Raw genomic sequence first — 20,919 nt, 5'->3', positions numbered from 1 at the left:
AACTGTTGAAATAAGCCCAAGAGAAAACAAAGAAGTCCCACCATTTGTTCTCATGTGGTTAAACTATAGAACATGAACTATATCGGCTTGATCCCTAAAAGGGTACATAGGCAGCCTAACAGATATAGGTACAGCCACAACATTATTAAACATATATTATTGTTATACTCTTGGCACACACTTGTCTAACCTATGAACTGCAAAATGAAAATATAAAAAAGGGGGCATTCATTCCTGGAATGAAGAAAAAAAGTGTAAATAAATACTTCATTAAATATGATGAGGAATGAAAATAAGCATTCCTTAAAAAAAATCGCTTCACTAAATTTAAAAAAAAAAATGCATTACGCACCATAAAAAAGAATACCCCAAGAGGAGTACTTCTCTACTAGTGAATCTTTGGCCCACTTCTTTTCTTCAAATTCTGCAAGAATGTCTCCACTAGCCTCAAGCTTTGCAATCTTGAGTTCAGCCTCAACCTTTTCATGCTCTTCCAATTCTTACTTCAAAGTCTCAATATTGCCTTGAAGTTTAAACTTAAATATCTTTTTCTATCAATAAGTTTTGTGAAACTTTAATTACAAAGGGGGAGGTAAACTATCTTAACTCCCCAACAACAACAAAAAAAAAAGAAAGAAAGAAAGAAATTAAAAATTAGCCCAAAACAGAGATTCCCTAAACGCCCCTTGCTTGGCTAACCCATCAGCAATTGAGTTAGCACTTCTCTTCACCCATCTGTACTTCACCTCAATATCCCTACTCAGCCATTTAAATTTTTTCTTTTCATTGCTATAGCTCCACAAACCACTGTTGTCTCCCTTCAGCCACCTAATCACCACCTCCGAGACCCTTCAAGGACCAAGCATCTGATGTTTAATTCTCTTGCTCTTTGGATTCCTTCCAGAACTGCAAGAATCTCAGCTCTAAGAGAGTCACCCTCTCCAATTAGGCCTGAGAACATGGCAGTAATAACCCCATCCCCCTTCCTGAACACTCCCCCAATCCCAGAAGGCCCTGGATTCCTTAAGCTACTACCATCAAAATTCAGTTTTATGAATCTAGAGGGAGGAAGGGACTAAGAGGGCCTAGGAGTCCTCTTCGTTGGGCAGAGGTAGCTATCTCTTTCCAATTTCTCAATAAGTTGGCCATGGAAAAATCTAAGAATAGCTTCATAGATTTCAGCCAGTGAGCTACCCTTAAGTGTATCAATTCTAATAAGTTTTCTGTAGTTCTTTCCTTGTTTGAAATAATTCATGAGTTTCTCTCTTCCCATACGAACCAACACACTGTTGCCCTAATGCTTCTCCACATAATCTTCCCTCTTTTCTTAGGCCATCTAAAGAACAAAGGAGAGAACAAACCTTGCACACTCACAGGGGGATTCCAAGTACATCCAAAAAGGGAGAAAGCCCACACTCAAATAGTTTTAGTAACCAGACAAGTAACCATAAGGTGGTAACCCAATTCCCCATCAACTTTGCAAAGATTACACCTATTGGGAAGTAAAGAAGAATTGGGTCTCTTTCTTTGAAGCAAGTCATTTGTGTTAATTCTTTCCAAAAAAGCTTCCCAACAAAAACTACCAACCCAAGGAGGAATGGGCTTGCTCCAAATCTCTTTAACAAGGAAGAACAACCCAAGAGGAACAGAAGGCTGAATTAAGCCTCAAAAAACAAAGCACAAGAGAAAGAACTAGAGTACGAAGGGGTCTAAAATCTGGTGTCTTCCTTACTAGGGTCCAAGAAAACAGTTTCAAGGATGGCTAGCAAAGACGAAATACAGCCCAAGTCTTTATCCCTAATTGCTCTTCTTAGGCCCAGGTTCCACCCAAAACCAGAAGTAGATTCTAAAGGAACTAAGAAAGAGGAGATGGGTTCATTTCTTAAATCTAACAAAGCGTACAAAGAGAAAAAATGGTCCATCAAAGGTAAGTCCCCAAACCAAGGTTACTCCCAAAACTTTATTCAATTACCAGATTTCAAATCATACCTGATCCAAGGGGAGAAAACTGGAAGCATATCATGAATGGCTTTCCAAGGATAAGCAGCTATAGCCCTTGCCATAATTCCTGGATCCTGGTCGTTCTCTTCCAACCCATGTATGCTAGCCACTATCTTCATCCACAATTTGTCCCTTTCCAGTGGAAACCTCCACAACCATTTCCCCAACAACGCCATGTTTCTTTTCCTAATATTCCCAATCCCAAGCCCTCCTAGCTTCTTACATCTAGTTACCACCTCCCAACTCATCCTGTGATCTTTCTTCTCCTCTCCTGGCTCCTACAAAAAATCCCTCATTAACTTTTCCACACTGTTAGAGACCTTTGTAGGAATCTTAAACGCTGACAGGAAGTAAACAAGAAGGTTAGCTAGGGTAGACCTAATCAAAGTGACTCTCCCCTCTTGGACTTCAAGCTTGTCCTCAAGCTCGAATTCAGGATGGTGTCTTGAAACACAGTCAAAGGAATCCCGAATGGGTGGAATGACTTTGCCCTCCCAGATCGGGTTCCAATGAAGAAGGTTCATCCTCATCTTCCTCTTGTTTCACCAGGAGGCAGAAAAGTCTCTTGCACTTGTGCCCTGCTTTGTAGAGTTCATCGCAATTAAAACATTGTCCCCTCGCCCTGCATTCCGCCATCTCAGCCCTGGACAAGTGCTTAATAGGGGGTAAAACGACGCTACTCCCCACACTGGATGCTGATCTGGAATTGTTGCTCGTCTGTGGCTTCTGTTCTTGGCTGGTTGCTGAATATGGAGCCATTCCGAGTGGTTCCGGGAATGCCCATGTTGATGGAGCCCGCCCCATACTGAAGGTTCCACGGCTGAGTTGTACCTTGCATTCGAAGGCGCGAGCTATATTCATGGTTGTGACCAGGTTGGGAGGGTGTTGCATCTCCATGTCCACCCTTAGGGGTTCTGCTAACCCCACGGTGAACATATCTACTTGCTGATCTAGTCGTACCGAGGCTGCCCTGGAGAGAAGGGTTTGAAACTAGCGCTGGTATTCAGCCACGGTTCCAGTTTGCTTGAGGTTAATTAATTCGCCCAGCGGGTTGCTCGTCAACGGGGGTCCAAACCTGAGGAGGCAGTAGGATTTAAACTGTCCCCAACTAAGCCTGGGTTCTTCCTGCTCCAGACGGTAGAACCAGAGCTGTGCCTCTTCCGTTAGGTGGAAAGCGGCCAGACTGACCTTGTCTCCGTCATCCGTGCGCTGGTTACGAAAGAATTGTTCACAGCGATATAACCATCCCAGTGGATCTCCGGTGCCGTTGTAAGACGGAAATTCTAGCCGGCTACACTTGGGAACAACCACGGCTGCTGGGGCGGCGGTCTGTTGTTCGTCGGACGTCTCTGCCCAGTCTGGTCGGTGGCTGTTGGTGGTGGCGGTTCCCTCGGAGTTCCTTTCCTTGTTAGAAAAATACGATTCCAGCAAGCGTTGTAGCTCCCAGACATCGTCTTTGACCTCACGAACCTCCACACTGGTTTCCACGAGCCTATGCTCCAATTCGTGGACCCTGGATGATAGCTGCTCCAGATCTCCCATGACGCCTTGCTCTGATACCAAAATGTTATGGGCCCGAGAATAAGATCTCATCACGGGTCGGTCCACGGGGAAAACCTCCTGTTTTCCCTTGTTCCTCCCCTTTCTTGCAGAACCTATCTTGGCTTCCTAAGGGTGATTTGTCCAAGAGATCACCTAACTCTCCTTTTACTCTCTTTCTTGACTGAAATTCGATATTCTCATTCAATAATGGTGTCTCCTTAAATAGGAGATTACAAGAGTCCTAGTCCAAGGGAGTCTCCTTGCTGAATAGGGAGACTTCCAACTCTATCTTGATAAGATAAGATAAGTTAATCCTAATCTGATAAGATAAGATAATCTAATCAACTAATAAGATAAGATAAGAACAATAAGATAAGAACAAGAAATCTAATCTGGATAAGTCTGCTACTGCTGAACTGGGTAGGATGAGAACATTGAATCACTGCTGCTGCTGTCGGCAGCAATGATACTTCTTCCCGAGGAATGCGTCCATAACATAAACAAGAAGGTTAGCTAGGGTAGACCTAATCAAAGTGGCTCTCCCCCCTATGGAGAGATAATTTTTCCTCCAAGAAGCAAGCATTTTCTCAAATCCCTCCAATATTGTGTTCCAAAAGCTTTCATTCTTGGGGTTATCTCCTAAGGGGAGGCCCAAGTAAATCAAAGGAAAATCCAAGAATGCACAACCTAACACACCTGCATATTCACTTACTTCCCTCTCCTCCAAATTCACTCCCACCATACAACTCCTATCAAAGTTCACTTTGAGATTAGACATCTAGAGTTGTATTGCCAATCTTAAATTCCCGATCCAATTTATGTCCCCACCTTCACAGAACAGGATTGTGTCATCTGCAAACTGCAAGTGTGTAAGTGGTACTTCCTCCCTTCCTACTCTCCATCCTTTTATTAAGTTCCTCGAGTCAGCTCTATGGATCAGTCTCCCTAGGACATCTACAACCAAAGTGAATAGAAAGGGGAAAAGTGGATCTCCTAACACAAGAGAGAGTAGTGACAACTCCTAACACAACCCCAAATCCATTTACACCATTTGTCTCTAAAGCCAAAACTTCTCAACACCTCCACCAAGAAGGACCAATCAACTAGGTCATAAACCTTCTCAAAGTCTAATTTGCAGACCACTCCCTTCTTCTTGGATTTCCTAAAGCTCTCTAGACTCTTATTTGCAATCAATATTTGATCAGTGATCTGCCTTCCCTTCACAAAAACTCCTTGTTTGTGTGCAATAATGGTAGGAAGAACTTTCTTTACCCTTAAAGACAACACTTTTGCAATTATCTTGTACAGACTGTTCACCTTCTTTGAAGCCTTCTATCATATATCAAATTAAATCTAAAGTTGAACTAAACTGTTGTGCTAATATATCATAAAGTTTATAATTTCTCTACAACCTAAATCCAACCATTTATTGCAAGAGATTCCTAAAATAAAAAATGTCATCAGTTCAAAATCTGCCATGATGGTTATCAAAGCATCACCAAGTTCAAAATAATCCTGAAATACTTAATGTCTCCAACAAGAAATTTCTGGACTGGATAAGCTATAGTCTAGAATCTATTATAGGAGAATTTTAGGTTGAATGCTAGCCCAACCAAATAAATTGTCAGTCAAAATCTGTAATGAACTGACAATAATATCATAAAACATCAGCTTAAATTGCTCCCTTTAAGAGCCAAAAGACCTCAACTATGGATAGCTCATTAAACAGAACTTAAATTTTGAGAAAATAAAGGAGTTATCATTTAGAACATTTATGACATTATCAGTAATATGATGTTTAATGTTTTAAACATTGAACCCACCAGTTTTTAGAATATTCTGTTTTTACCCTATGGTGGGTATTAAAGCTACATAACTTTTTTATGTATGGAGATTAGTGCTCCCTTTGTGATTTCATTTTGTTTTAATTGAGTCTCTCTCTATTTTATGTAGATGGCACATGCAAGTTCATCAGTTTGGATTGTTTCTGGACATGTCAAATATGAATGTGCTCCCAATGAGAATGGTCAACAAGTTAGTTTTGGGAGAGTATTATAGGTCCATCCCAATTTCAAAGTTGAGTTTAAATGCCCCAAATGAATGTTTCATCAATTGGATACAAATAGTGAAAGCACAATCTGGTGACTTCAAGATTGATCATAATAAATTCATTGGACAAGTAGAGTGTTGTTCAATAGATGGAGCAAGATTTAAAGCTCTTACACTTGAGAATGCTAACAATTCACCAAATGCCCTTGTCAATGTAAAGATGAATGAGAACTTGTATCCAACATTGGTGCACATGCTAACACAGAAACGGAGATAAGGAGATAAATTTAGGTTTAGAGGTTTAATTGACTTTTGCTCAGGTTTGCTAGAGTGGACTAAAGTGATTTTGAGAAACTATAAAAAGGAGTTTCAACAAGATAGAATTTATGTGGTTGTTGCAGTTTCTAGATATCCATATCATCGCTTGGTGAGCCTTTTGTGAGATGTGGATTGTTCGGACCAACTCTCTTCATTATTGTAGTGGTGAACTTGGGATTTCTTTGCTCGATATCAACCGAATAGGTGGGTTACCTATTCTAGGTATTCCGAATGAAGAATTTATACCCACCAATCAAGATTTATTTTCTCTTATGGAGAGTGGTGAGTTTTCTAGATATCCATATCATCGCTTGGTGAGCCTTTTGTGAGATGTGGATTGTTCAGACAACTCTCTTCATTATGGTAGTGGTGAACTTGGGATTTCTTTGCTCGATATCAACCGAATAGGTGGATTACCTATTCTAGGTATTCTGGATGAAGAATTTATACCCACCAATCAAGATTTATTTTCTCTTATGGAGAGTGGTGAGTGCATGTATTCTCCTGTTGTTGAATTATTATAAATCAATACACAGTTATGCCATCATTTCAATAATGATGAAGTTGATTGGATCCATTGGTTCGAGCATTTCTATAGGGGATAAATCATTTATGAAGAACATGGAGAAGACCCACCTTTAGAAAGGTAGAAATAGCAAGAGGACTAACTCTGGCTCCAAGAAGGTGATTGACTCTTCTTCTTCTAAAGAGAAATCATCTTTAATTGTTCCAAAGACGGGTCAACTGGCAGCTTATTTAGCATTTTGGATGAGTCACTTTGTTCTTCCATATAATAGATGTGGTAAGGCCAGAGACATTTTATATGGCCTATTGATGGCCCAAGGTACTTGCATTTCTTTAGCCCAAGTAGTTTTGGGTTTTATTTATCATGGTATGGGTGTTTTTCTGTTTTGAAGATAAAGAAAGAAAAAAATTTATTATTGAAAAGAGATTACGGTATTGGTGTTTGTGCTACACATCCTCAAGGACTTGGGCATATAAATGCCAAATTTCCTATTCATTATGTAGTGGGATGGCTTATTGAAAACTTCCACCATTTGTACCGATGTTGATCAGATAATGAATTTCCATAGAGTTATCCTCATTTGGCTAGATATGCAGGTTTACAACCTGAATTCCAGAATACTTTCAAGGCACGAATGACTTTTCGTAACAGCAACTATTTTACTTTTCGGCCTTTTTTATATGTTCGAAATGAAGGTGTGGAAAAACTTGACACAAATGACCTCTCAAAATCAAATCTATATCCGATCGTGGCTTCTTCCTGTGTGAATAGGTTTAGATCTTTGTTTAGAACCTTATTACCCAAGCCGCTTTGCTCGGCAAGTTGGCTTTCATCAAGGCATCCTAAGAAATACCCTCAAGTTCAACTTTGAGCTACATGAGAAGCACACCTTAGAAGAAGTTGCATTGGCTTAACAAATGTTATTTCATATCAATACCCACTTGTTTCATCATGCCGAGGATGAGTAGATATGGTGTATGTACATACTCATATGTGAGATGGTGGTTCCGATATACAAGTCCCTTTTTTATTAGACCACTACGTGATGTTATTTCTGTTGTAGTTGGTCCTAAGGACACACCAACTCCTAAGGCATATGTATGCATCATAAATTTGAGGCAAGTCTCTGCAAACATAAGGGGTGCCATTAAAATTGGAGAATGGTAGTGTGATTTGCAAGAAATTGAAAATCCCAAGCAGTCTTCACCTATTGTTGACTCCTCAAGTTCAAAGGGATGTGGTATTTGCCGTCCCTTATGTCTCTCAAATGAAGAAGATTGTGACATAAATTTCAAGAAGACAAGATATCCAAGACCTAGTGAATTATAAGAGACAAGTGATGTCACAAGGGTTGTTGACTCAGATAATAATTTTTTATGAAGAACCATTAGATTACAGAGCATATGATGATGTCACGCTCCCACCTGGTGACCTTGATCCCATTCTCATGCCAAGTAGCAATATAGTTGGACATGATTCTTCAACTGACATTTGTATAGTGCACCATGTTGATTATTCTTCTCGAACGAAGATAATAGGTGGGATCGTAGCAGAAGATTTGGAACAACCGAGTAATGCAAAAGAAGAACATCCCTCTATTGATGCAGCATCTAATATTCATAGCAGCATAGATTCACTTATTTCAAATTTAATTGAGACTACCATAACTACAATAAGGAGGGAAATTGACAATGCATCACCTACGACATTGGTTTTGGGTAGACAAAAGATTGAGGATGCAATCAGTTTGTTAAAAGGTATGGCCCTTCAGTCTCCTTTATGGCAATCTAAAGTTGAATCTACCATCAAAAACACCCAAAGCATCATGCAACAAGCTGTTGGGATTGAGGAGTTAAATGGTATTATTCGGGCAGGTCCACTAGAGTATTAAATCCTTACTATTAAATTTTGCTTTTGTTTATGGTGGATGGGACCAACCAAGCCCAAAAACAATTCATACTTTTTTGTAACAGTGGATGATTCATTGTTGATTTTCCTTTGAGGTGGATAAAATTCACCAAATATTACAATGGATTAATTTCTAATTATTAAATCTTATCTTTGTTTATAGTGGGCGGGACCCACCAAACCAGCACACCTGTTATAACAGTGGATCCACTATTAATTTGCTTTGGAGGTGGATAAGATCCACTGATAGTGGGTCCCAAATGTATGTCATTTACATGTGGCAATATATGCTACAACAGTGGGCAATAACTGATACATTTGTCCCCTTTTCAGGTGGATAATACCCACTGATAGTGGGTCCCAAAGGTTTGTCAGTTTATTTTTGTTTAGCCCAATGAAAGTTCTTTTGAGGTAGATAGAATACACCGAACATAACAGTGGCTCCTAAGTATTAATCCTTCCCTCTCCCTCCCCTTCCACCTTTTCATTATCCTCCTTTACAATTAAGTTCTCCTTCCCAATCTTCTCATTCGTGCCCTCTAAATCATTTCTTTTCGACTTCTCTCTTGAGGAAACCTCATCTTTTTGAGAGGACAGAACAAAAACTTGCATCATGTTAGCCGGGTCTAACTCAGTAGGAAAAACCTTGTCTTTGTCTTTCGAAGAGGATTGTTTAACCTTCACTTCCACTCCTTTTCTTCTATAGATTCTCTTGAATCTGCCACAGGGGTCATCCCCTACAAGCCCCTCCTTAAGCCTGTGAAAAAAATTGGTCACATGGACCAGCTGCCTGTTTCCGGACTCTTTGGATTTCCTGAGCCCCCCCGTCTCAAGTGTGCCATTAACAGGAAACTCCGAGGTTCTTGCATTCCTTCTCCTGCCCAGATCCACCCCTATTTACCCACTACCACCGATTTTCTTCCACCTCCCTCCTCATACATCTTATCCAATTCCGCTACAATTGTTTCCCTCCCAGACATCTAATCAAACTCCCTACTGTCAAACATTCTTTGGCTTACATAGCTCTTCGACGCACTGTCAAGACCATTTGTACCATAGATTCAAAATCTAGATATAAATGCAAGAAATAAGCATATTACATGAAACAACTATACCCTTATCATGTCCATAACTTTAGGAAATGGAGGATCATATTCCCATTTCCCGTATCCATGTCAATGCCCTTATCAATATATGGCATCATAGGTCAGAACTCTCCCATATTAGCTACCAGTACAACAAAAATTCATGGAAGTTCCTTATCAGTCCTTTTATTTTGAGCCTTATTTCTTTTCTACAATACAAACTGAACTTGTGCACAGAGCTTCATTGTACATGACTGAACATGAAACTTTTTGACATTGAAAAAACATTTAAGCGTCACCTTTTTCAAAAATGAAAAATGATTAAAACACAATGAAACAAAGGGAGAGAAAATCTGAGCAACAATGAAAAGAAAGGAGTAGCTAACATCTGTATTCAAGTAAGAAGAATAACAGAAATTCAAGCAGAAGAATAGAAACCCAATCGAATATAAAGGAACTAAAATTACCTTTAATGCATCTGATGAATCATTCCATATGTCTGACATTTTGTGAGTGATGCTGGTAACAATCTCAGGGTCCTTTCGAGAATGAGAGCTCTTCCCACTTCACGCATCATCCAGAAGTGCATGCCACATACAATAGTTTCATTTTATACAAAAACTGCTAAAGTATAGCACAGAACCATATGCAGGAAGAATCTTCTCATCAAGAAACTGAAACTCTGTTATCATGTTCGCTTACATCTGCAGTTTCTTTGTCATCAACATGAGATGGATGGTGCTTAACCCCATGAGTTTTATAGTCCCAAACCATCTTTGATAGCTCATCTTGAGGAAAACTCAAACCTTGGCGTTTCACTGATTTATGCAATTCACAGAAGAATCTTGGATCTTGTAACCTAATATACTCATGCAACACCTGCTCATGATATGGGACCCAATTCCTAGGGAAAGGAGTGTAATCACATGATGGAATTAATGACATACGAGAAAACTGAACACCTTCAATAGCATCAACTAGTCCCATCCTCAATAGATCTGAATACTCAGGTGCTGCATTGTTCCTACTTTCTCTCAATGGCCGACTGAGATTACGAGTAGCAATCTTATATACCTTAGCACGGGATTTAAGTCTATACCGTGCAGCATAAAGCTTAGCCAAGGAGCTCCGTATGACATAAGCACAAAATCCAACTACTTTCTTGCGGTTATCTGCATATCTATACCAATCAGCCATAGTCTCTAGGAACTTGTTCATCTGGGAATTTGTATGAGCTTGGCTGGCATAGAGCATTGGAGTGCAAGGCAATGGCTCAGGATCCCTGTCACCCTTAACAAACTCAAGCCGCCTAAATTGGCGAATACAATTTTGTAAGCTAGCAGTAACAGAAAGCAATGTTCCAACACCCTTCTCGCTCACAATTCTCCCCCCAGTTGCAGTATAACGCAATGTAGGATGTATCACCCTACGACAAATTATGTGGTCCAAGAACTGAATTCCCCTACTAATGTGTTCAATCTCCACTTTAGAATTGTCTAGCCTTAATCCATATTTTCTCTCACAAAATTCAATCAAATTCTTCCTTATCTCTACAGCATCCTCTCTAGGTCCTCGGATCCCAATCAGGAAAAAGGCCCCATATCGGATGTAATCCATTTTACGAGTTTTCTCCCTTCCACTTGATGGAACAAATTCGGGCCAAGAGGGGTTATGGTTACCATCATTATCTGCATCATTCCATATAGAATCAAGCTTAGATGGGAGGAAAATTTCAACTATCTTTTCTTCCATCAAACTATCTAATTCATTCAGGCAGACATTGGCAAGTAAAGGGCTTAAGATACCACAGTGACCATAAGAAGGGACCTTTGCAGCTTCCTCTGGAGCAAAGTTAAAGAAGGTTCTTAACCAATATGGATCAGGTTTCGGTTCATTCTCGTTCAGAATTTTCTTCTTCGTCCCCTTCTTCTTCTTCTTCTTCTTCTTCTTCTTATTTGTCAACAGATCATCTCGTGATTGAACTCTAACCGGTGTTCTTAGAGCTGACTTGATCAAACCCAAGATTTTCTTATCCTTGACGGCATTCTCTATTGAGCCCATCAATACATTCACATCAACATTTTCAAAAATGTCGCTCAAGTCACCTCGTAAAAACCATAAATACCCAGCAAAATTACTCCGAATCGTCCTAATGACTGTGTGTGCATTCCGACCAGGGCGAAATGCATGTGACTTGGAAGAGAAGCGAGACTCAAACACAGGCTCCAAAACCATTAATAATACCTCCTGAACAATGCGATCTTGGAAGCAAGGCTTATCAGACTCTAATATGGCTTGAAGTTTACGTCTTGAGATCAATTTGGTCAAAGGCTTATCACTGGGGGAGCGGATGAAAAGGTGCGTCTTCATACCCCAGACAAACTCATCTTTTAAAACAGCATTCCGAAGGGAGAGGAGATTGTGAAGGACGACAGAGTGGATAGCATTTCGAGGAGGGAAGGAGCCCGTCTCCTCAGCACAAGAGCGTTGGTAAGCCAATACCCATAAGTCGAATTCTTTTAGGAAGCCCGTCAGGTTGGAAAATGGCTTCTTGGTGGGATCAGAGAAAGCCCGGACCCAGATATCAGAGCATACCTGAATTGGGTCTTCTTTCATTAGCGCATACGGGTCCTGCTCCTGCAGCCGCTTCTGTTGTTGTAGTTGGAACTGATTTGGTTGGTTTTGCTGTCGGAGTTGATCTGATAGAGGAGAGAGAGAGGAGATACTAGTAATGGCTCGACGGAGAAAATGGGAGGGTAAGTGTTTGATGGCTGTTCTCAATGACATACTTTGCTGTGATGCAGGGAACCGTTGTGATTTCTACTAGACTCTTTCAATAATCTCCCTTTGCCTGTAAGCAATCATCATTAGAGGGGAAAGCCCAAATTAATAATAGAACCACACAAACTCAAGATGGGGCACAATCAAGGTACACTAGCTATATTTAAGAACAGAAAGCAAAAGAGACCATAAATAGAACGACCACTTGGTTACCGATTTTCTTGTGCTCCTTCTAAGCATCAGGCCTTGGTCGGAACAATCCTAATGTCGTCGGAATGTTCCTACCTACGGCTACAAGTAGCCGCGTCAAGCATCCACTGTTCGATGTAGAGTTCACGTGGGCAATGGCTCTGAATGAGTATTAAATTTGTAGTTACAGTTGGAGGTTGTGAGCGTCGATTTCTTACCGGTAAATCGGGTTCCAGAACTAAGAAATTCCACTCCCAGGTTCTACTTTTCACATCGAAGAAGGCAGTTTAACGCTTTAGTTTAGACTTCGTCTGAAATATATGATCTGCTCTCAACATTCAGCAAGCCTGAACAGACCATGGAAGAGTTCAGTGTTAGTTCCATCGCCTTTCCACGGGTAAATATCCAACGGTTAAGCATAAATATAAATAAAAAGGATAAATTTCTTATACTCTCCCCTATTCTATATTTTAGTAATGGGAAAATTTCGGATAGGTACCCTATATGCAAAAAGCCAAAAAAAAACTCCGAACCTTACTCCTTTTTGTAAACTACCAACCTTCCACACTTCTGACGACTAAGGTTCTGAAATCAATAGTGTGCATTTGGTCACTGATGTTCTCTCATCGTGGCGACGAATTTGGAGACAAAGGTGGTGGTATTATGCCTTTTTTGATGCCTGCAAAAGATTTTTACTATTTTGGTTCTTGGGTCTCCTACTATTGTTTTCAGTAGTAGAGATACCATGAAAAAGAAGAGAAAAGATAGCAAAGGAGCTGAGGCCGACTTCCTTATCTTTTCTAAATTGATTCCTGCAATTTAATATTTTATAAAAAAAAATCCTATTCAATCATCATGAAATCAGAAGAATTAAGTGATAACTATGCCATTAGGGGAGGATGGGATTGATCCAACGTCCACATGAAATCAGTTGGACATTGGACATCCCTCTGTATATTTATATTTTTATTGGGAAATTTATTCGAAGGGTTTTGGGATTTTCTGTCCACATGGATTCATCCTTTCTATGTCCTATGTTCATGACTAGGCTCATCCATCCTAACTTAGAAACCAGATTTTTTCCTGATAGGCCGTGCTCCACACCAACCCTAAAGTACATCGCAGCTGTGCATTTTTCTTCATTGTCAATGGGTCTTATCCACCTGAAAAGGGGACAAATGTATACCCACTATTGCGACATATATTGCTACCTGTAAATGGCATACATAGGGACCCATGACGAGTTATTGAAGCCCTCAAAATTAATGCTAGTCCCACAATAAAATTTTTGTAGTAATAGTGATACTAGGTCGAATCCTATAGGGAACTAGGGATTAATTTCTTAGCCGAATGCGCAATATAATAGAGTGGGAAAATTAAATAATTAAAAATTATAAAAGAACAAGAAAGCAAGTAGAAACGAACAAACAAAAGAAATCAGTCTTACCGAATTCTGATTCAAGGGTTCAAATTGATCAATTGGTCATCAATCATAGGTAGACTTCGGCAGTCTTGCAATTCAAGCATTAAACCTTAGATTTATTAGGATAGCCATAATAAACCTTGTGTTTTCCTAAATCATCTGACCAAACCCAGCATTCGATCAACACTTATCACTAATCGACTAGGTACGATAGTGTTTCATATCAATTAGTGATAGCATTAAGCTTTGTGAAAACAATTAAACCAAAATAACAATAATTGAGATAGCTACAATTATTGAATCTTGTTCCATCGATTCCCCTTAGGTTAAAACATGTCAATACATTGGTCAAAGATAGTCACGAACAATTGACCCAGAAAGATATTAACATAATTACTACTTATATCACTATTCGTAACAATTATGGATCACCGAACCATGGATAGCAGTAGAAAAATCAACATTAATTAATTTGTTAGACTAATTAACATTAACATCCAATGAGAATATGCACAAGAACCAATGAATACTTGAATTAAAAACAAGAACTTGAATTAAATACAGAACCTCACGGACACAATCGAACCTCCCCCTTGAACTAGAAAAGAAAATGCTTAGCTGCTCATGATTTTTGCACCCTCCAAGCTTTGCTTCTCAGTAGGCCGAACAGATCTTCTTGGTAGCTTGAGTTGCTTGATGATTTTTTGGATGCTTGGGTGATGCTTAAAGCTGGTCCGCCCCCCTCTTTATAGAGCAGAGGGAGAGAGTTGTTTTCCAACTCCTTCTAGGAGATTAACTTTAGCTAGATAGTCCTGATCTGTTTTGAACTAATCCTATCCTATCTCTTATCTGATGATCTAGTCTCAATCTTCTTATCTCTCTAGGATTACATTCAAAACTTTATATCTGATAAGACTCTCTCTCAGGAGTTTATATTCGAAATCGGGACTCTTGGCTCTTGAATTTGAGTTGGGTTGCTTTAAAATTTGGGCTGCTATAAGGCTCTTCTGCAAGTTGGGCTTCAGCTGTGAAATGGGCCTGGCTACGAATTTGCTCTGACTTCAGGCCCAGTTTCATATTCGATGCAGATCGAATCTGTGAAAACCCAAAACATAAAAGTTGTGGGTATTTCTTTCATCTTTCTTATGCCTCTTGAATAGTCCAATTCGGAGTCCGGAATTGAGAGTTATGCCCAAAATACTGACTGTTGCTGAAACTATGCAAAATCATCCGATTTGCCTTGTTTTCTTCCAATTGCCTTCTTCCTTGCCCTGAATCGAAATACAAGAGTAATGAGACCAACTAAGTGATAAATTAATGAAAAAGAGTGAATATTTGGGGAAAAAATAGGGTACTTTTTAGTCTCATCAACCCACTATTAGTGGATCTTATCCACCTTACAAATTAATAGTCAATTCATTTGTTATAACAGGTGTGCTGGTTTGATGGGCCCCACCCACTATAAACTGAAATAAGATTTAATATTTAGAAATTAATCCATTGTAATATTCGGTGGATTTTATCCACATCAAAGAAATTAACGGTGAATTGTCCACTGTTACAAAAAAAATTGAATAGTTTTTGGGCTTGGTGGGTCCCATCCACCATAAACAAAAGCAAAGTAAAATAATAAGGATTTAATACTCTAATGGACCATACCTATAATAGGTTACAAGTAAACTGATTTGGATCCATGCAACATAGTGGGTCCCACTATCAAGCCAGTATTGCGGGTCCCACTATTAAAACAATTAAACTTAAAACATTAAAGTGGGCCATGCCCACTATTAAAACAGCATAGTGGGTCCACTATTGAAATATTCGAGTTTAAAATCAGTAGTGGATCCCACTTATTTGTGAGGCCCACAGTTAAAATATTTAAGTTGGCCATGTTTGCAAGTAAATGAACATAATGGGTTCCTCTGATTAGCAATCAACGAGACCCATTGTTAAGATGTGCAAGTTTAAAACACACAAGTACTCAATAGTAGGTGGGTCCCACTCATTGGTATAACCTAATGAGAGCCCAAGTTGATGGTCCTACTTATACCTATTATTGGGTGTAACCCTTACAAAGTAATTCTTTCACATAAAATCAAAATTAAAGGATATTTCCTCTAAGGAATATAATTAAGCGGTTTTAGCAGACTTAGTGCATGACTATACTTACCAAAATTAAGTTTTGATCAGAAAACACAAAAAAGAACTTGAATAGAATTTGGGTTTTTCTATTAAGAGTATTTAAGTATACACTATGTCTACTAGAACTCCTTAATTATATTCCTTAGAGGAAATGCCCTTTGATTTTGATTTTATGTGAAAGAATTACTTCACAAGGGATAAACCCGATAACAAGTATAAGTAGGCCCATCAGCTTGGGCTCTCAGTGGGTTATTCCAATGAGTGAAACCCACAATCGGTGGATGGGTCATGGGACCCACCCACTATTGGCTAATGTATTTTAAACTTAAACATCTTAATAGTGGGTCTGGTTGATTGGTAATAAGTGTGATCCACTATGTTGATTTAATGGTGGTCACGACCCACTTAAATATTTTTAACAATGGGCCCTACTTATAAGTGGTACTCACTATATGATGTGAATAAAAATTATTATATTCTTATCTATGAATATTCAATCTTTATGCATTTAATTAACACTTAGTTGGACTCATTACGCTGGTATTTTGAATCAGGGCAAGGAAAAAAGTCATCAGAAGGAAGACAAGGCTAATCAGATGGTTTTTCACAATTTTGGCACCGTTCAGTAATCTGGGTCTAACTCTCATATCCAGGCTCCAATTGGGCTGATTCAAGATGAGCTAGAAATATAAGAGTGAGATCTACAACTTTCATATTTTGGGTTTTGACAGATTCGGCCTGCACAGAAGTCAAAATCGGGCCCAAAGTCAAAGTGGATCCTTAGTAAAGCCCAGCTCACAGCTGAAGCCCAATTCGTAGAGAAGCCTTGTAGCAGCCCAACTTATTAAAGTAGCCCACTCGAATTTAAGAATCCAGAATCCTCTTAGATTTGAATTCTAATTGTAATTCTAGAAAGTTAAAAGAAGATTGAGATCATTAGATAAGAGATAAGATAAGGTAGGATAGGATCAGTGTAAAACTAACCTGGATTATCCATTCTTGAGATAACTCCAAGTAGTTGTAACAACCCCTCCCCAAAAACTATGTAAAGGGTGGGCATACCAAACCTAGAAGGAATCAATCTATCAATTACTGAAACTCCCTCTGAAGCAATCAAGAATACCATCAAGAAAGTTTCAAGAAAGAGATCAATAAGGCAAGAAAGCTTCAAGAAGGAAGTGGCGGCAAGAAGAAGAGAGGATCTCAGCTCCAAGGCCGACATCATGAACTCTTTCTTTCCTCTTGTTTGTTTTATTTCCTTTATCATGAATTGATTTCTTTATAGTTAGGGATATGGAAAGCCTAACCATGACAATGAATATAGTTTAATTATGATTTATCCAAGATTGTGATTTCCATATAGTCTATGAGTTATTATGTTTAATGCGATTAGGAGTGGTCATCTCTTAATTGATTGTGTTTATATGAATGAATCGGGAAAGGAATTCATATAGTGGACCGAATAATTCATGGTGTGAATTGAATGGTATATAGGGATATATACACATGATTCATCTGAACGTATACGTTTTTCTTTGAACTTAATTTATTTCTATCTTGAGAAATCTAGTCGAGGGATCGAAGGGTTACTTGAAAGAAGTAGATTTGATATATCTTGGGAAAGAATACTAAATAAAATTGGAGAAAATTCAACATATGGAAATGCAAATTATCTTGGTTAATCTCATCCATTAATATTCATTGGAATGGTTAGGCGGACCAATGGTCCTAGCGATTTCAATTAATCGTTGCATATTCAGTTATTGATTACCCTTGCTTTTATTTTCTTTTTCTACTTTTAATTTTCAATAGTTCTTATTGTTGGATTTGAATTTCGGTTGTCCAAATAATTAAGGAAGGTTGTAGTTCTAATACTTATTTTGTTAAATCCTCGTGGGAATGATATTTTTATATTACTTGATAACTAGTGCACTTGCTAGGGCTATATAATTATAGCTATCAAGCTTTTGGCGTCGTTGACGGGGATTTAATCCTAAAATAATATTAGAACTTATTAAGCTTGGTTAATTTGTATTTTTATTTCTGTTTTTATTTTTTTATTTGTTCGAACTCTTGGTGTATTCAGATTTATTGGCGTATGACACACACTAGAAGAGAAGGACTAGCAGAATTCGATCCTGAAATAGAGAGCACTCTTCGCCTATTGCAAAGAGCCAACAAAGGTAAAACGAGAGAGGAGGTTGAAGAAAGCGAACCAGAAGTAGAAGTTGAGGAAGAAATGGAGGCAAATCGGACCCTTTTGGACTATGCTTGTCCAACAATTGATGGGGTTACTTTCAGCATTTGCAAGCCCACAATTCAAGCCAATAATTTCGAAATCAAGCTTGTAATTATCCAAATGATTTAGACAAGTATTCAATTTAGTGGGTTACCAAGTGATGATCCTAATGCACATATTGTTAATTTCCTAGAAATATGCGATACATTTAAACATAATGGAGTTAGCGATGATGCTATTAGGCTTAGACTATTTCCATTTTCATTGCATGATAGAGCTAAACATTGGCTTAACTCACTCCCTACAGGAAGCATCACCACTTAGAATGACTTAACCCAAAAATTCTTGGCTATGTATTTTCCACCCTCTAAAACAACAAAATTAGAGAGGGAATCCTTGTATGAAGTATGGGAACGATTCAAGGAGATGCTTAGGAAGTGCCCTCACCATGGGATACCAACTTGGTGTCAAATCTAAACTTTTTATAATGGCATTACCCCCTCTAATCGTTCCATTATTGATGCAGCTGTAGGTGGCACGATCATGAGGAAAACGCTAGAGGAAGCTTATGACCTGGTGAAAGAAATAGTGTCGAACAGTTACCAATGGAGTAATGACCGAACTGATCGAAGGGGAGTACACCATATTGATTCCTTTGCAGCTTTATCTGCTCAACTTGCTAGTCTGAATAAGAAATTAGATACTCTTAATGTTGCAGCAATAAATACATCATCTAGCAATCCATGTGATTTCTGTGGCCAATTAGGACATTAATTCTGACTGTCCATTAGGTAATCCTTTTGCTTCACCTGAAAGTGCTAATTTTATTTCTCATGATGGCAGGCCAAATTTCAACCCCTATTCGAACACATACAACCCAGGGTGGAGGAGTCATCCAAAATTTTCATGGAACAACGATCAACAAAAAGCACCCAAGGGATTTCAACAACAGCTGCCCCCACAAGAAAAGAAGGGTAATTTAAAAGAAATGATTTCTAAGTTCATTAATGTTGCTGAAGCAAAATTTCAAGAACATAAAAAAATATTTTTAAGTCAAGAAGCATCAATTAAGAACTTAGAAGTCCAAGTGGGGCAGATTGTGAGTATATTGTCAGAAAGAAAAGAGGGACGATTACCTAGCAACACAGAGAATAATCCAAGGGAGCAAGTGAATGACATTGCTCTAAGAAGTGGGAAAACAATTGGCGAGACCCAGAATGATGATCGAAAAGCTGAAGAGGTCGATCCACAAAAGGAGGCTGAAGGGAGTACACCTAAACTGAATTTAGATGCTATTAAACTTCCTCTCCCCTACCCCAAAAGAGTTTTGAAAGCTAATTTGGATAAACAATTTGAGAAATTTTTGGAAGTGTTTAAAAATATACATATTAACATCCCTCTTCTTGATGTATTGTCGCATATGCCTAAATATGCCAAATTCTTGAAGGAGGTGATGTTGAATAAAAGGAAATGGGAGGAATGCGAGATGGTGAAGTTAAATAAAGAGTGCTCAGTCATTCTTCAAAATAAATTGTCCCCAAAGCTTAAGGATCCAAGGAGTTTTTCTATACCTTGCACCATAGGGAATACCGAATTTGAAAAAGCTTTATGTGATTTGGGTGCTAGTATAAATTTAATGCCCTACTCTATTTTTGAAAAACCCGGATTGCATGAACTAACATCTACAACTATTATCGTAGCATCAAATATCCTAGGGGAATAGTAGAAGATGTTTTAGTCAAAGTAGGTAATTTCATCATTCCTACTGATTTCATTGTGTTGGATATGGAGGAAGATAGGACAATGCCATTAATTCTAGGGAGACCCTTCCTGACTAGTGGTAATGCTTTAATTGATGTACAAAAGGGTCTACTTACTCTTAGGATCAATGGTGAAGAAGTGGTGTTTAATGTATTTCAAACCATGAAGTATCCCAACACAAGTGAACATGAAATATATGCAATCGACTGTATAGATGTTTGGGCGGCTGAGATTAACTCATCAAAGTTAGATGATCCCTTTGAAAGCTGCATTCTTAATTCGTGTAAAAACATGCAGGTCATGGAGGAAGAAGCAAAGGAGGCAGTGAACTATTTAGAGGCCGGCCAGGAAGGGTGCAAGCCTAGACAAGGAAAATTTTTGCCACTAGAAGGGCCGACCTCTACCAAACAATTGCTACCCTCCATCAAAGCACCTCTAACTTTGGAACTTAAACCTTTACCTTCTCATTTGAAATATATATTTTTGGGAGAAAGTTCCACCTTACCCATCGGATGGAGTATCGCCAACATAAAAGGGATTAACCCTTTGGTATGCATGCACACAATTCTAATGGAAGAAGGCTGCAATCCCAAAGCACAACCACAAAGGAGGCTAAACCCTAAAATGCAACAGGTAATGAAGACAGAAATTCTAAAATGGCTCGAAGCAGGTATTATTTATCTGATTTCTGATTCATCATGGGTAAGTCCTATTCAAGTTGTACCAAAGAAATGGGGGACTATTGTAATTCTAAATGAAAATAATGAATTGACTCCCACAAGAACAATAACTGGCTGGAGGGTGTGCATAGACTATCGGAAGTTGAATGAGGCCACTAGGAAATATCACTTCCCTTTGCCATTTATTGATCAAATGATAGAGAAACCTGTAGGGCACGAATATTATTGCTTCCTAGATGGTTACTCTGGGTATCTTCAAGTATCCATTGCACTTG

General features: G+C 38.8%; 1 protein-coding gene and 1 pseudogene across 23 annotated transcripts in view; both read right to left on the bottom strand.

The window, feature by feature from the left end:
• Positions 1-13,134, bottom strand: part of NMAT1 (Intron maturase, type II family protein) — a 52,402-nt gene extending 39,268 nt beyond the window's left edge. For 19 of the 23 annotated variants that reach the window (XM_088974513.1, XM_088974514.1, XM_088974516.1 and 16 more), the window contains exons 1-2: positions 12,424-12,814; positions 9,897-12,280 (exon numbers count right to left, since the gene is read on the bottom strand). In XM_088974513.1, coding sequence (XP_088830639.1) covers positions 10,096-12,216 — 2,121 coding nt within the window. In that variant the 5' untranslated portion in view covers positions 12,217-12,280; positions 12,424-12,814 and the 3' untranslated portion in view covers positions 9,897-10,095. Of the gene's footprint in view, positions 1-9,896; positions 12,281-12,423; positions 12,816-12,958 lie in introns of those variants that run through there. The other 4 variants (XM_088974530.1, XM_088974510.1, XM_088974519.1 and 1 more) reach the window with 4 other exon arrangements.
• Positions 13,135-18,565: 5,431 nt separating this feature from the next.
• LOC148866851 (small nucleolar RNA R71) lies at positions 18,566-18,658 on the bottom strand (annotated as a pseudogene).
• Between the last annotated feature and the right edge of the window lie 2,261 nt (positions 18,659-20,919).

This window comes from Nelumbo lutea, chromosome 3 (assembly GCF_056320005.1).
Source record: "Nelumbo lutea isolate HS-2025 chromosome 3, American lotus-T2T, whole genome shotgun sequence".
Classification (NCBI taxonomy): Eukaryota; Viridiplantae; Streptophyta; class Magnoliopsida; order Proteales; family Nelumbonaceae; genus Nelumbo; species Nelumbo lutea.
This window is presented reverse-complemented; position numbering and strand designations above follow the sequence as displayed.